The sequence below is a fragment of the Tauraco erythrolophus genome, chromosome 1 (assembly GCF_009769465.1).
Source record: "Tauraco erythrolophus isolate bTauEry1 chromosome 1, bTauEry1.pri, whole genome shotgun sequence".
In the NCBI taxonomy this organism is placed as follows: Eukaryota; Metazoa; Chordata; class Aves; order Musophagiformes; family Musophagidae; genus Tauraco; species Tauraco erythrolophus.
This window is the reverse complement of record NC_141465.1, coordinates 71,089,109-71,104,503: the sequence shown is the minus strand read 5'-3', so window position 1 is coordinate 71,104,503 and position 15,395 is coordinate 71,089,109. Positions and strand designations below refer to the sequence as shown.

At 36.8% G+C, this 15,395-nt stretch overlaps 1 protein-coding gene across 1 annotated transcript; it reads left to right on the top strand.

The window, feature by feature from the left end:
- The first annotated feature begins 245 nt into the window (after positions 1–245).
- TNFSF13B (TNF superfamily member 13b) lies at positions 246–12,751 on the top strand. The gene is made up of 6 exons (XM_009984527.2): positions 246–798; positions 882–987; positions 8,866–8,922; positions 9,603–9,715; positions 9,812–9,962; positions 11,626–12,751. The coding sequence occupies exons 1-6, from the start codon at positions 472–474 to the stop codon at positions 11,736–11,738; spliced, it is 867 nt and encodes a 288-aa protein (XP_009982829.1). The 5' UTR covers positions 246–471; the 3' UTR covers positions 11,739–12,751.
- Positions 12,752–15,395: the final 2,644 nt, after the last annotated feature.

Here is a 15,395-nt window from a genome sequence, read left to right as displayed (position 1 = left end):
GAGGCACACATATCATCATGTGTGTATGTCTTTTAAGTAGCACTGGATAATATGCTGCCAGGAAACGTTATATTGTTTCTGCACTTTTAGATAAGGTTCTAAATTACCAGTGGTACTGGCTGCGCCTAAATGTAAAGATAATGGGAAACGGTAATAGCAAGCTGCCACAAAAATAAATAGTTGAAAGTGAAAGGAGGAAGGCGGGTTGAGCAAGCGGCTCATAAGAAAACATTAATTTCCAAAATGCAGCAGAGAAAGAAGAAAACTAAACGGAGACCGAATCTTAGACCTTCACTCTGTACATTAAGTTTAATGGTTCTATCAACGGCTTCATATGACAGGAAATGATCTGGGCGTTTTGTTCACTTATTCTGGATGCCCTTAGTTTCAGAGAGCAACTGGTAACATGGATTGCACCTCGGAAGGGGACAGCTGAACAATCCCTCTGGCTTTAGTGAGGAAAGAGCAGCGATGAAATCCGTGGAGTGTGTGCACGTCATCCAACCAAAGGATACCGCCTTCTCTCCCTCTGCCCACCCCGGTGCTGCCTCAGGCACCACGGGACCTTTTTCTCTCACATTCCTGTGGCTTGCCATGCTCCTGTCCTCTTGTCTTGCAGCAGTGTCTCTTTACCATGTTATCAGCCTGAAAACAGAACTGGAAGCTCTGCGCAGCGAGCTGATCCACAGGGTCCAGGCAAGGTCTCCGCTAGACCGGCCACCCATGTTCCCTGATGAAAATAAAGCAGGTACCTCTGTTTCTTCCTTCCTGCAAGTGTCTGCAGCTGGCACCAGGCAGGTAAGCCGGAGGGGTGGTTTTCGTCTTGCAGGGGATGAGCGAAGGTGAGGCTGCTTTCACTGACTGTCGCTTTTCCCCCTTAGGAGAACAGGCTTCCCGGTCCTGGCCTGGCTGAAAGCTTCCAAAAGGAAATCTGGAATGGGAGCAGAAATAGGGGAAGAAGGTCTGTTGTCCACACAGAAGAAACAGGTAAATAGCACCCGGTGGAGCGGGTTGGGATGCCACAGTTGGATACTGTCTTGAGAAAAGCAGCAGTGCTTGACTCCTATCTTCTCCTCTCAGCCGATCTGTGCTCCCAGAGCCCATTACAGTTTTTACAATTATTGCTGAATGAACAGTGTTAACTGTCAATATATTCTCCTGATAGTTACCATACTGTCTAAGGTACCAGAATTTCATGCTATCTGCAGCTTGAACTTTGAACATCAGATCCTGAATCTGCTTCTTGTAACGGAGGTATTTCTCGATGATGTGGTAGAGTTGAGTAAGGCAATTTTAAATCCATCAGATTGTGAATTGCTCAATTCTAAACCCATCATTCTCAGCTCAGGGTAATGCCTAACCTGTTCCACTCTGATCAATATCAGGGAGGCAAAGCTATTATTAAAAATGCCAAGTCATTTTTCTGGGAAAACATGCTTATCAAAAGAGAGAAGTAACAAGAAAGCTCCTTAACTTTAGAGAAGTAAGAGTTTTCAAAGCAAAAGTCTGGCTTGTACCTGTCAAAAGAGTCAGACTACAAGGAAATCAGTAGTTAGCATAATTTCTGCATTAAAACAATCTATTAATATAATTAGAAAAATTAATAAAGGCATGCCTATCCAGTAAGATGTTTTATCATGGCCTTTTTAAAAGGTGCTGCAGATGACGCTGAAGACTGTGCTCCATAAAAGACATCTGATGTGTGTCATAATATTGGAATATGAATGGGATATATTTGTTTCCTTTGGGGATAAAATATCTATTTTTTTTTTCTTTTTCTCTTTCCAAACACAATGATGCCTGATAGGATGAAATACAAAATTTTTCTAATTGCACCGAGTAACTAAAAATGTTCTTGAGTTGCTAAATCAGTTCAATCCTCTTATAGATACTTTTAGATTGTTTTAATTGATGAATTCTGATATCTTGAATTATTAATAGATGAAGTTAAAATGGAGTCATCTGTAGGTAAAGACTAAGTCAGACTTCGCTTAAAATGGGCTTTTGATTGACTAATTATTGTGAAATGTATATCACTTAAGCTTCAGCAAACTAAATGAAATTTAAGTTCTAGAGTATAATCACTCTACTTACATCCAAGTCTCTCAAAAGAGGGTATTTATTTAGGATATCACCCAAAATCCATAGGTTTAAATGGGATTTATTCTATTTCATTAGTAATCTTTGGTTCAGGGTCTTGGCTAAGAGTGATTTCACAAACAAGACTGAGGACAGATTGCTTAAATTATTTTTCTTGTAGCCTTTTTCCTATCATGGGAGCCACAGAGCTCCCCTGCTCTCCCCATCCTACCATCTCCCAAATAAAAACTAGTGATCTTTTGTACCTAAAGCACATGTATCTTGAAAAATAAGGAAGCATGTCTTTTTTGGAATGAATTGTATAGCATCAGTACTCTGCAAGTTATTCAGTTCTCTTCACAGTAGCTTTCATCTTTATTCTTATTGCTATTTGAGGGTTCACGGGGAGAGGAGGGGTTTAGGCTTCTCAGCTGTGCTTCTGGCAGACATAAGATTCTTCTCATCAGGTAGCCACCTCTGATTATACCTGTTTATCTTTCTTCACATAAAAGTCTAATTAAGCTATTTATTTCTGTAAGCTTTTTTTTAAAGATACAGCTGGCTTTAAAGTTGTTTAGGATGGATACCAGAAAGCACAGAATAGGAATATTTATTTAAAAGGGAAAAGCTACATAGGTTGACCTACTACAAAACTGTTTTCTAACATGACCACCGTATTTCTGTATATAAAAAAGTAAATGACAAATCTTGCATTTATATAAAATGTCATCGGTTAGACAGGGTTACCTTTCTGCCTGCTCTAATTGCAACAAATTAAACTTGCCAGAGTTCAGTAAGATGTTAGACTTTTTCAGATCAGACTTCACTGATGACCATGAACCTACTTGTCAATGTTAAATTTTGTTTTAGCAGAGTGAGTGAAATACAAGAACATGGTGTTGTTCATGGTGCTGAATCCTGGCTGTTACTTCATGTCCACACAATTACTTGCCCTGCATTTTGATCTTCTCGTGCTCATTTCTGGGTACCAGAATGCCGGCAACCTCCAGATCATCCTGCATATGCACTGCACTCCTTCTCATATGATGGTAGATAAATTAGGGTATTGAGTGAGGAGCCTTGTTCTTGTCCTACTTCTGTTTGCTTCAACAAGATCTCAAAGCAGAGTGTGGTCTCATAATTATTGTTGATCCATAATTTCACTTTAACGTGGACCAATTCCTTAGAAACTGAATACTTGAAAATGCCACTGATATACAATTACTTCTCATCAGAGAGCAGAAGTAAAACATAGAACCATTATTTTGTTTATAAATAAAGTTGTGATTCGATTCTGTTTTCTTTTTAAACTTTAATTATCAATTTCCAGAAATAGATGCCCCATGATTCTTTTTAGGCCCAGCACAGCCCTTCTTGAACATATGGAATTTCCATTTTATTTTTTTTTCTATTTGCTTGATGTTATGTGCATAAACGTGGACACAAATTAGAGTTTTAATTTAAATGACAATTGAATGAAAACCTATCTAACACAATGTTGTTCTTTCATATTTGTATGAAGTATGCATTTGTCTGTGTTCGTGCATAAAACTATTAGTCATCAGTAGTGGTATGTACATTTTGTGTCTTAAGAAAATTTCCAGCTCAAGTAGGTTGAAGAGATGGGTTTCAAGCATCAATTTCAAATACAACTGTACAGTTAGCAGTCAGAACCAGAGTTCTTGATACAATGAGTAGGAGTTAATGGGTGATTTTGAAAGGTACATATTATTAATATGCAGGCAGCTAGATCATCTAACCATTTCTGGGCAAATGTCATATCAGGACACATAAAGCATAAAATATGTCTTTCTTTTTATAAATTCTGCCTGTAGAGGAAAACTGCTACACAACAAAAACTTCTCCTGAATTTTATACCCTGGTCACAATTATTGATTGCCTTGCCTGTGTGCTTCCTTCTAAGATGTATGTGCACTTGAGTCGAGGAACAAGACGTAGGTTCTATTACCTAAGCCAGTTCAATGTATGAATGTCAAGTTTCATTTACACTCTCTCTCTGTGCTTCATTCTGATCATTGTGGGATTCTAATTCCCATGGCCAACTAGAGGGGTGAGCAACAGGCCTTCTGTAAACTCCAGCTCAGTCAACATTCTGCTGTGATCAGATTGGAGCACCCATGATCTATATTTAATGTGGTGTATTGAGGTTATCCATCTCAATCACTCCGATTTCATATATGGAAGGAACTGAGGAGAAATTCTAAGTAATTCTGCACAGCAGTGAAACAGGTTAACCTTGCATGTGACTTGGCAATTTTTTTTAACAGTGGTTCCCAGGTTCTACCCCAATATAAGTTGTGTCCACAGGAAATAAGTATTGCCATGCAAATGTGGCATATAAGTTGTGAGAATTTTGCCATTGTTCTTGGTATAATTGCCTTGCTGGCAAATTGATACATTTGTTGATTAGAAGTGTGTTGACTTTGTATGTTGTTGGTTTAGATCTCTGTGACAGAGGGGTAGCAAGAACATTTACAAGTGGAATTTGACTTTAGCAATCTTTGAATGAAGAAACCTAAGCTTTTGTTACTAGTCTAAACAAATGCCACACATAAACTTCCCACACCAAATATTCAAAATACTTCTTATTTTATTATTTGAAGAGGGGAAATATAAGAGTTCTTGTAATTTAAAAAAAAAAAAAGACCGACCTACTTCTTGAAAAGATATGTTATTCTTTTTTGTTTCTGCTGACAACAGGCTAACTCAAAAGGAAGTAGGCCCTTCTATGCGAAAGGATAGAAAATTACGGGATAAAATGCTTTTACATGAAGAATTCCACTTACTGAATGAATGAATCAGTGTTGTGTATTACGCAGAACACTGTGCAATCAAAAACTACACAAAATAGACTCTAGTTTTTAAAAACAATATTTTGCTTTATACTGTATAACAGAAGTCTACATAAAGTATTCTTAATTCTTAGTAAAAAATTTCCTTGTCACTCTGGTTGTAACATGTCACTGGTAATTCTGTAAAGGTGAAAATAATGCTATCAATACTTTGAAGATATTTGTTAGATCTGCGTCATATCTGTAACTATGACCAAGCCATTTTAATGCAAGGACTGATTTAATCCATGATTAATTCCATATAAAGACTTCTTAATTAAAAAGCACCAAATTAACCAGTCTATAAAAATGCACAAACAAAAAGTAAAAGGAGATCTCTTGTGATGCGAAATGACGAAGTTGAAAGAAGAACTGCAGATTGTTCAAGAACATGCATATAATTTATAAACTGAATATCTAGTGTTTAAGTATGTTTCAGGAAGTCTGCAGAGAACAGACCTAGACCAAAGAAGGAACCTAAACAAGCAGGTCTGTTTTTTAAAGTTCAGGCTTTTTGCTTGTTTTTATTTCACTAAAAATTAAGATAGATGTCTCAGGCCTCAGATATCAAAACTTAAAAATTTGTGCTTGAGTTCACAGATAACACACTTGAAATTTTGTTTAGATGGATTATGAAGTTAGACTTCAAAATATTAAAAAAAATTATGCAAGTTAAATAATACAAAAACTTGCATGGGAGGGCAAATTCATACCAAATCATGCACATAAGCAGAAGACTGTGTTCCTATCCTGCTGCAAAAGCTAACTTTTTTTTAAATAATTGTGGTTACATTGCTCAACCTGTGAAGAACACATCCCTTCATGTGCTGGCTGTGGTTTATAAAGGCATCTGGAGTCACAAATTTCTTCAGAATTGTCTGTTCTCTTCATGGAAGAAGAGAGATTCTGAAATCTTGTCCCCACCCACACCCCACAGAGCAGTTAAAATCAGAAAAAAAAATGCTCGTCAAAGCAACGCTATTGCTTGAAGTCACAAGAGAACAGGGCACACTTTGTTGTTCTAAATACATTCTGTTTATACAACTAGACTTCATGGTGACACTCTGTCTGGATACTTCTACACATTTTAAAGCTGTATTTTACAAATCTTGTATTCTGCTTGCATTATGAATTATTCAAAAGTACTTTAGATAACCCCGATGCTCAGGGTTGATTTACACTGGGCTGAAGGGTGTTCAGGTACACCTTTTGATTTATTCTGCTCAGTGCTGATAGTAATTATTCAACTCATATTTTGTAATGCATATATTCTTGATATTGTACATCAGGTAAGGTTTGGGTCCTTCTTGGAATAGAATTGCTAATATTTCTTAATGGTGTTATCTTTTTACTGAATATCCCATTAATTTATACAGAAAATGTACTCTGTATATCCATATAGTCTCTTTAATAGTAATTTTGTTTCCTCTGAATTTGTTTCAATGAATTACTTACTTTTAAGCACATAGGCAGTTCCACTGAGGTCAAAGCAAAGTGATTGTATATACTGGAAATAGTAATGTGTCAGTCTTGGCTCCTGAACATTTTTTTTTGAAGCATGTTGGTTTTCAATCCATCAAACGCTTTTTTAGATATTATTTGTCCTTTGTGGCTTTAGGTAAAATGGCCACTGTGCTAATTTCTGTTCTCTTTATTGTCATGAATGACACTGCTTTATCTGTATTTCCTCATGAAAAGCAAGCTTACTATTTTCTGTGGAGACTTATTTCCATCTGCATACACTAAAAAAAGAGATAGTGAGATATTTTGGAGAATATATGTAGATTTTTAGAATAAAGGAGAGTTGGTTTGTGTTTTCGAAAGACAGAAGAGGTCTTAGACTGTACTGAACTTGCTTATTTTAATTATTGCATAGTAGTTCTCAGCAATGATGACTAGTATTTCAATGCTGCAAATGACTGATACATAAATTCAGACTTGCACACTGCGAATCAGGATAGTTTCAAGAATGTCAATCGAGTTTGCAGAGCAGTTTTAACAGGGGTTGCTAAAGTAGCCATAACTTTCACTGCTTGTGGACACCACTTATTGGTACCCAGTTGGATAGCAGGTGGTTAATGTAAATTATAACAAATCCTGTCTTGTTTGGGTAGTGGAAAATACGGTGGCCTTTCTTTTAAAGCAAGAGTGAAATTTTTGATTTAGCTTACTGAAATACTAGGGAATCAGCAAATTCCATTCAGTAGGTAGGTATTTTGCTTGGAAGGAGAGCGAATGAATGCCTTGTGAAATAAAATGCCTGATGTGCTTTGTTATGTGACTCCAGAAAATGGCATTTTGATTTTATTTGGAAGCTTCTTTTCATAAAATTCTGTTGCTCACAAGTGTGATTGATAAAAAAATGACTTTTATCGAAAAAGTATAAAACCTTTTTCGATTTTGTGTCGGCTTGTTTTTTCTGTTCCTTATCAGAAAGCAGGGAATTCAGATCCCTTTAAATTCTTAGTTTGAAAATCTGTAGATTTTGGCACATTATTGATGAGCATTGATAGAACTCAAGGAGACGTTCCAGTGCAGGAAATGGGAGCTTGTGGGATAGTGTTCCTGTTAACATAAGTAGGGCTCACAGGTTGTGTGACCATTGCGACATTGGAGCATTCCCTCACTTGCGCTTGAATCTTTGTCCACTGCCAGTTGGCACCACTCAGTGATGGTGAGCATCCAGCCCCATTCTGGTGTTTCCAGGCAGGCCCCTGTGGAAAGGAGACTTAGATACAGAGAGAGGCTGCTTTCTACTCAAATCCTCTCACTACCTGCCATGCAGCGAGAGGTTTGTGCTGCTGGGCACTTGGTTGTGCACATGGGTACCACTGTGAGATGTAGAAGTGACATCCCATGGAGGAGGGCACTGCCCATTACAGCAAAAGTGGCCAAATCTGACCCACAGCCTTCTGACCTTGAAAAGAGGTACACAAAAATGGAGATTCAGCAATCCACGGCAGAATTTTATTCTCTTGACTCTTACTAAATTAATTTGGTTTCCATCAGGTGCAGTAAATGTTAATTCTCTGTTTTCCAACCCTCAAAGTAGCACTAAAATCAGATGATTTTGTTTAAGTCTGCCCTAAGCGAATGCAACTATCCTTTTTTTCTGTTATCCTGTTCCCTGACATTTATGCCTAGTAGCCTTTCTTACAAGATCTTTGTTTCACTTGCCAGCCTGTGTTTTAACATATTGCAACATTTTTCTCTGATCTAACTCCTAGTTTCTCATTAGTGTCACTAGTCTCTACAGTTTTGAGTAATGCATCAGTTTTGACAGATACTAAGCTATTTCCTATGTGTTCATTAATTTGCTAACAGTCATCTCTGTATCTTCCCTCTTAGTCTCAGTATAGGTTGATTGAATATGGGTATCTGAAAACTTATTGAAAGTACATCTGTATGGATTTTGAGAATTTATTTCGAAAGTACCATGTAACCAGTATATATGACTAATATTTTACAGCAACTATGACTGGAAACTAATTTCTTTGAATACTATAGTAAACATCATTAGAAAATCTGGTATCTGTCATAGCTTGCAGGGTTGGGTTTTTTTTGAGCTTTTGCTTAGAAAATTAACAAGGCTAACTGGTCTGATGATTCCTTGCTCATTTGACTTACTGCTACATTTTTCAATTATATTAGCACCAGAGATTAAAACAAGTGAGTATTACTTGTACTGCTATCTGAGATCTCCTTAGCTGCATGATCTCTGAAAGTTATCTAGCTTGTGTTGCGGTATTAATTTTGTTTTGGCACATTTGAGTAAGATCTGTGTTAAAATCAAAAGATGATGTTTTCAAATAAGTGGTGAGATTGAGAGAAGATTCTTTTTCATGTCTTTTTTTTTTTAAAGTAGTTTCAAAAGCTTACTCTATTCTATTACTGATTTGTATTTCTTTGATTTCAAAATGCTTTCACTTTGCAGTGCTTCAAGCCTGCTTGCAACTGATTGCTGACAGCAAAAGTGATATCCAACAGAAAGGTAAGAATATGTTCCATGATTTATAGCTAACTATTCCATGTATTAATTATTTTATCCAATTTTATCTAACTTCAATGTAGTAACTGAGTTATGTCACTGAAATAAAAAAAAAAAAAGAAAAAAGAAGAAAGAAGAAAGAAAAAAGGAAAAAGAAAAAAGAAAAAAGAGGTCTTTGCATCTGGACAGCTCTTGCAAATATCCTTTTTTCAGTGGGGAAATCCAACTCTGGAGAAGAGAAGGCTCCAGGGAGACCTAGCAGCCCTCCAGTAACTAAAGGGGGCCTACAAGAAAGCTGGAGAGGGACTTTTTACAAGGGCATGTAGTTGATAGGACAAGGGGTAATGGCTTTAAACTCAGAGAGTGTAAATTTTGATTAGATCTAAGGAAGGAATTCTTCACTCTGAGGATGGTGAGGCACTGGAACAGGTTGCCCAGAGGAGTTGTGGATGCCCCATCTCTGGAAGTGTTCAAGGCCAGATTGGATGAGGCTTTGTGCAACCTGGTGTAGTGGAGGATTTCTCTGCCCATGGCAGGGGGGTTGGAACTAGATGATCTTTGAGGTCCCTTCCAACCCTAACCATCCTATGATTCTATGAAGTCATCTTTGTTAATTTTTGGCAGATGAAAATGAAGAAAGTAACCTTTCTTTCTGATTATCCAAAAATTATTGCTTCTTTTAGATGATTCAAGCATTGTCCCTTGGCTTCTGAGCTTTAAACGTGGAACAGCTCTGGAAGAACAAGGAAATAAAATAGTAATCAAAGAAACAGGATATTTTTTCATATATGGCCAGGTGAGAAAGCTCAATTCACTTCAGCATCTGCCTTTTATAAGGTTTTCTAATGTCTCCATACAATACGTTTGAAGTCTGTACCTCTTCGTTCTGTAGGTTTTATATACGGATACGACATTTGCTATGGGACACCTAATACAGAGGAAGAAGGCCCATGTGTTTGGTGATGATCTCAGCTTGGTGACATTGTTTCGTTGCATCCAAAATATGCCACAGTCTTATCCAAATAATTCTTGCTATACTGCTGGTAAACATCTAAGTTTTCCTTTTCTTTGTTTGCAAATAAACTGTATCAAATAGAATTTGTAGTTTTTGGTGATTAAGTATTGTGGCAGTTGTAAAGAAAATGTACTGCATTAATGGATCTGGTTAATTGCAAAATTACAGAATACTTTCAAAAAAACTCAGTTTTATATAAAGTATTGGCAGCTGGAGGCTATGCATTTAACTTAAGTGACCTGAATAATTCTCCTTTGTTGCTTTCAGTTAGATGCTGGAAGCAGACAAAAGGAGTACAATGCTGTCCTTATTGAAGAACTCAGTTTAACTTAGGGGTTGAATTCCACATTCAGTTATCCCGATAAAATATTTAGGAACTATGTTCTGCTTTAAAACACTATATATGAATTTTAGCCACCATTTTTTTTTATACCTTACTGTGGGATTTCCAAAGATATTTATTATCAGCTTAATTCTCTACTCCTTATAATGGCTACTGTAGTTTTACTCTTTGTTACATGAAAAATAGTTAATTCCTACTAGGAGCTCTTTCTGACTGCACAAACTAGATACTCCACAAGAAAGACCATTTAGAATACTTAATGCAAGTCCAGGAGACACAATGCTCAATATATATTTGTAGTAGCATTTAAGGAATTATTGTCAAGTCCTATTAAATCTCATTTAGTAGCTCTTTCTCCCTTAATGGTGGATTTGAAGTTTTTCTCTTTTGTTATTTTCCAGCAAGATTTGTGTGAATAAAGCTATCTTTTTTTTAATGCCTTGTAAAAAAATGGGTGACATTGAATGATGGAGTTGACTGTTGGCAAGTAATGGCATTAAACAAATGGGATGGGGAAGGAAGCTATTTTTTTTTGTTCCAAATAAAAATAAATAAGCTACTTCCTTCTGGCCATTGAGGCTGTCCAAACATTTTCTTTAACCTTCTGCCCCTCCACCCACACATTCTGGCATCATAACCATCTTCAGTTCCTTATTGAACCACCTCCGAAACCCTTATTTCACTCCACCCTTTCTTAACTAGGGTCTCTACTCCATCTGGCCACTTCATGGTTCTTGCTTCCCAAATTCCCAGCCTTCTGCTTGCACCTGGAAAACCAAATTCCACTGCAATATCTCTTGCTATTGAGCATGTGTCGCAACAGATGTTAGATGTGCTCTCAGCTCAGTGACTGCAACTTGAAGGCGAGGTTCTTTTGGTTATCACGTCAGCTGATGCGCAGCTGGCAGGAAGCAGAGTGGCAGTGGATCAGCTGACGTCTGGTAACTTCATTTTGTTGGTAAAGCTCATGAGACCTCCTCCAGAATTGTAGGAACAGAGTGGTCTAGGACCAGCAATACCCAATGTTGACCTTGACTGTCACATCACCGTAACATGGGGAATCTGGATACAGCACTGTTAAGAATTTTTGCAGCATTTGCTTAAGTGAACTGTGATATGCTGAGTGCACATTGGAAAGTAGGTCCAGCTCCACAGAGGATGTTAAGTGTCAGCTTTGGGTAGGCTGCAATTTGTAAGATTGTGCCTAAAGATAAACAAGAACTCACCACAAGTAACGAGCCATGCTTACGTGTATAAGATGACATGTAATGACTTTTTGAATACAGTTTATGAAAATAATGTATTTATTTGAAATATTAACTTAAAAATGTTCCAAATCTTTTTCCAGGCATTGCAAAATTAGAAGAAGGGGATGAACTTCAACTGACGATACCACGGAGAAGGGCCAAAATATCCCTGGATGGAGATGGTACTTTTTTTGGTGCAGTTAGACTCCTCTGAAGCCCTTCATTTCTGTTATTATGCTTAATGCAGTTCTTTTCTTTTCCTATGCCTTTATCAGAAAAAATGTTGAATTGTAATAAAGCTGCCAATTCAGCCTCTCCCCGTCCACCACCAGCTTCTAAGAACTTTTCTTCAGTTTAATAAGTGAACCCAAAACAGGAAACACACCAGACGTGCTTGTGAGATATAACTATCATGTGATTACCAGAAAGCCAATTTATTTTAGACAATGGGAGACTCTAAATAACAACTGTAAAGCCATGGGGTTTTGGCTTTGAAACAATTTCTTGTCCATAAGGCAAATCAAAGGAGTGGATCATAAAGTATAAAATAAACAGGACCATTGACTGTTGAGTTATTATCCATCATTGAAAAGGAAAACTAAAACACAAAGTACATCTTAGATTTGCTTTGTTTCATCAATAAAATATTTGAAGTATAAAGGACGGGGAAGAAACATCAAACAGTAGATTCCTCATCAGAAAACAGAGGTGTCAGATGGGTTCTGGGATTTTTTTTTGTTTGCTTTTTTTCTTTGGTATCAAGATTTTGGGGAAGGAAAAAGTCTAAATGTATGGGATAATGAAAACAAACTCCTCAGAAATACACAGAATAGTAGCCTCTGGCTTGCTTCTTCCCTGTGACCAAAAGCTGTATAAATTACTAAAATCTTTTAGAAGTTACCAATTAGAATTAATTTTACTGGAAAATGGACATGTAAGATGCTTCAACAGCTCAATCCTTAAAGCATTGCTACTCATCGAGGAATATGTGTGTACTGCTTTGTAAGCAAGGCAGGGATAGAAAGAAACACGGTGAGGTTAGACACAATACAGTAGGTGGAACTGGATTTATAGCTTCATAATTTCAGCGGTCGTATATAGATGTTGTGTATATGTATACAGCATACATATGTATATGTATATATATGAAAGCATGTACACACGTATATAAGCCTTTGACATTTGGGCATAGAATTTTATGTTCTTTTGAATAGGTTAGACAATGGAAATATTCAACATACTTTTTAAATTATTATTATTTCTCTTGCTTTTTGCTACAATCCATTCTATGCAATAAAGTAAAAAGAAAAATCCACTCTGGAACCAGCCATAAAACTGAGAAAATACATTTGTATCTGAGAAATCTGGACTTAGTCCCTAGGTTAACTATAGGCATTTTCTGCAGTTTTGAATGTATTGCTCAACTCTGTTTTACAAAAAAATCAGACTTGTAGAAAGACTAAACAGATGTCTTTTGTTTTTATTTTCTCTGTCTGCTTTGTTCAGTGGATAAGATTTTTGCCTTTTTTTACCCCAAGAATCCGTGCGTATCGTAATAGTGTGGTCAAGACTTCTAGAAGCTATTGTAGTACAAACAATGAATACTTATTCCACTGATCTTCAAAGAAGTATTGAAATGCTACTGGAATAGATAAAATAATAAAATCCACAGTAATGAATTGTACTTAATTTCAAAATATTTTTTACAGGTTGAGGATTGTGTCATATAAGCTCATTTAGTAAAGAAAAGATGCTTCGTATATTGCAGTCTCCTTGTCTTTTTTTGTAAATCGTGCCTATTTGCGTTGTCATGGTGATAGACAATTAAAAAAAGAGATTTGGAGCTAGGAATTATGGACTATGGTAAACTAATGAAACAATTAATTCAACTTCTCTGGGCTTCAAGAAGACCTTTCAGCAATAAGCACTTGTGTATTGGATTATCACACTGGGATTTTTATGAGGCTTAACTACAGTTTCAAAATGTCTGGAAGTCCTCCTTATACAAAATGATTTATTTATTTCTGTGTCCAAAGCTGCTGCTGCTGATTATTATTGTTATTTAACTTTTATGTGCTCTAGATTTGCCAGAAAGGCATTTTAAACCCTCTACAGTAACCCTCAGTTTAGTAAAGGTTGTGGGAAGCTGCATGTAGATAAAACAATTATTAGCATGCAGTGAGTTGTCTCTTATTACTGACATACATTAAAGAGGTGCCCAGCTTGTTGATTTTACGATGTCTGATTATAGAAAAAAATGTTGTTACTGTTGCTTTCCCAGAGACTTGATGGCTAAAGTGGAAAATTTAACTTTTGGTATGTAAGTTTCCCCAGTGGTTTCAGTGGGCTTGTGCATGTTTAGCTTAAGCCTATTCTGAAGGTGCTTGGCACCTTAGAAGGTGTAGCTTTGATATAAACAGACACAGTGTAATATTTCAAACATAGAGCACACAGCAGAAATTCTGTGAAGCTAAACCAGTTGTCATCACTGCCCCTTTTTCTTCACTGTATTTGTTCCTTCTGCTGCTGGTGAATGTGGACAGCACAGAACTTTGGAAAGTGTCTGGAGGAAAACTTTTCTCTTCTGAGTGAAAAGATGTCGGAAGTGTTTCCTTCCCTTTAGTAGGATGAAACTGAACCTCGAGTTTCTTCACAAAAAATGTGAACCATGAGAACTGCCACACATGTGCAGAGTGCAAGTCGATAGACTGTTCAGATATTTCTACTGACAAAGCTGCCAATTTTTTTGTTGTTGGGTTGGTTTTCTGCTGGCTTCATGAGAAAGCTTGTCTTCTCAAAATTAATTTGCTTCTGCACAAAGTTGAGTTTTAAAAGATCAGCATTTTCTGACCAAATCAGGAAGAAAAGAATACCTCATTCCTGATGGTTCTGCTACCAGACTGGTGATACATGAGGTAGCAAAGTGCATCCGGACCGTACTCATGCTTATGCTTCAGTTAGTGGGAGTTACTGAAACTTTGTGCATTTGATAGTTGTTATTTAAATGTGATAGGTAATAGTAGTTGATTCATATTTTACATTCTTATCAAGGACATCTCATTTAAGATAGGTTTCTGCATATGCAGCAAACCGTGCAAATACTCAGGTTATTTTTCATGTGGTGTTAGGAAGCATCATGGCAAACATAAGGGACTTGAACATTTTCTTTCCAGTACGTTTTCACAGTAAATGTGAGCTTGTATCATTCTTTCCTTTTTAATAATGTGCAGTTGGCAGATATATCGCTGCTTTAATTTGTATCTTAAATGTGAAAACATGTCTGTTATAGAATGTGCAGTCACACACCCTACCGACATAGAGAGTATGCTCATTACATGGCTCTCCTGCCTCTGACTGTTTCCCAGATTGCTCAGCATTTGCCATTGTAAAACCCTAATTTCAGTTGTCCCATAGTTTTGCCAAGCTTATGCCACTGGAGTTGAGATTTTTCTGTATCTCTGGTTTATGTCTTAGGTTGAATTGTCTTGGATACCTTCAGCCCACAAAGTTCTACTCTTCTAAAGATGAGGGTAGAGAAAATGTATTGTTTGGATTTTGATTTAATGATTTGGCTACTTTTTCTTTGGAAAGGTTTAGAGACTCTATGCTTTGAAAGAAGAAATGTGTGTAATGTGGGTTTTGCTTTGTTTTAATCAGGGTTTTCTTTCTTCCTTTCGTTCTTGTGCACTCATACTTTGATAAGGTGTATGCTTTTGAAGAACATTTTATACTTTCTCACATTAAGCGTATTCTATCTCTATGGAACTTTCAAAAGGGAGAGGAAAATGTTCCCAGCAGTTTTGTCTCTTGGCTGAGTCCATGGATTACCAACATCAGTAAGATCAAAGGTTGTTTTTCAAGGTCAGTCCAA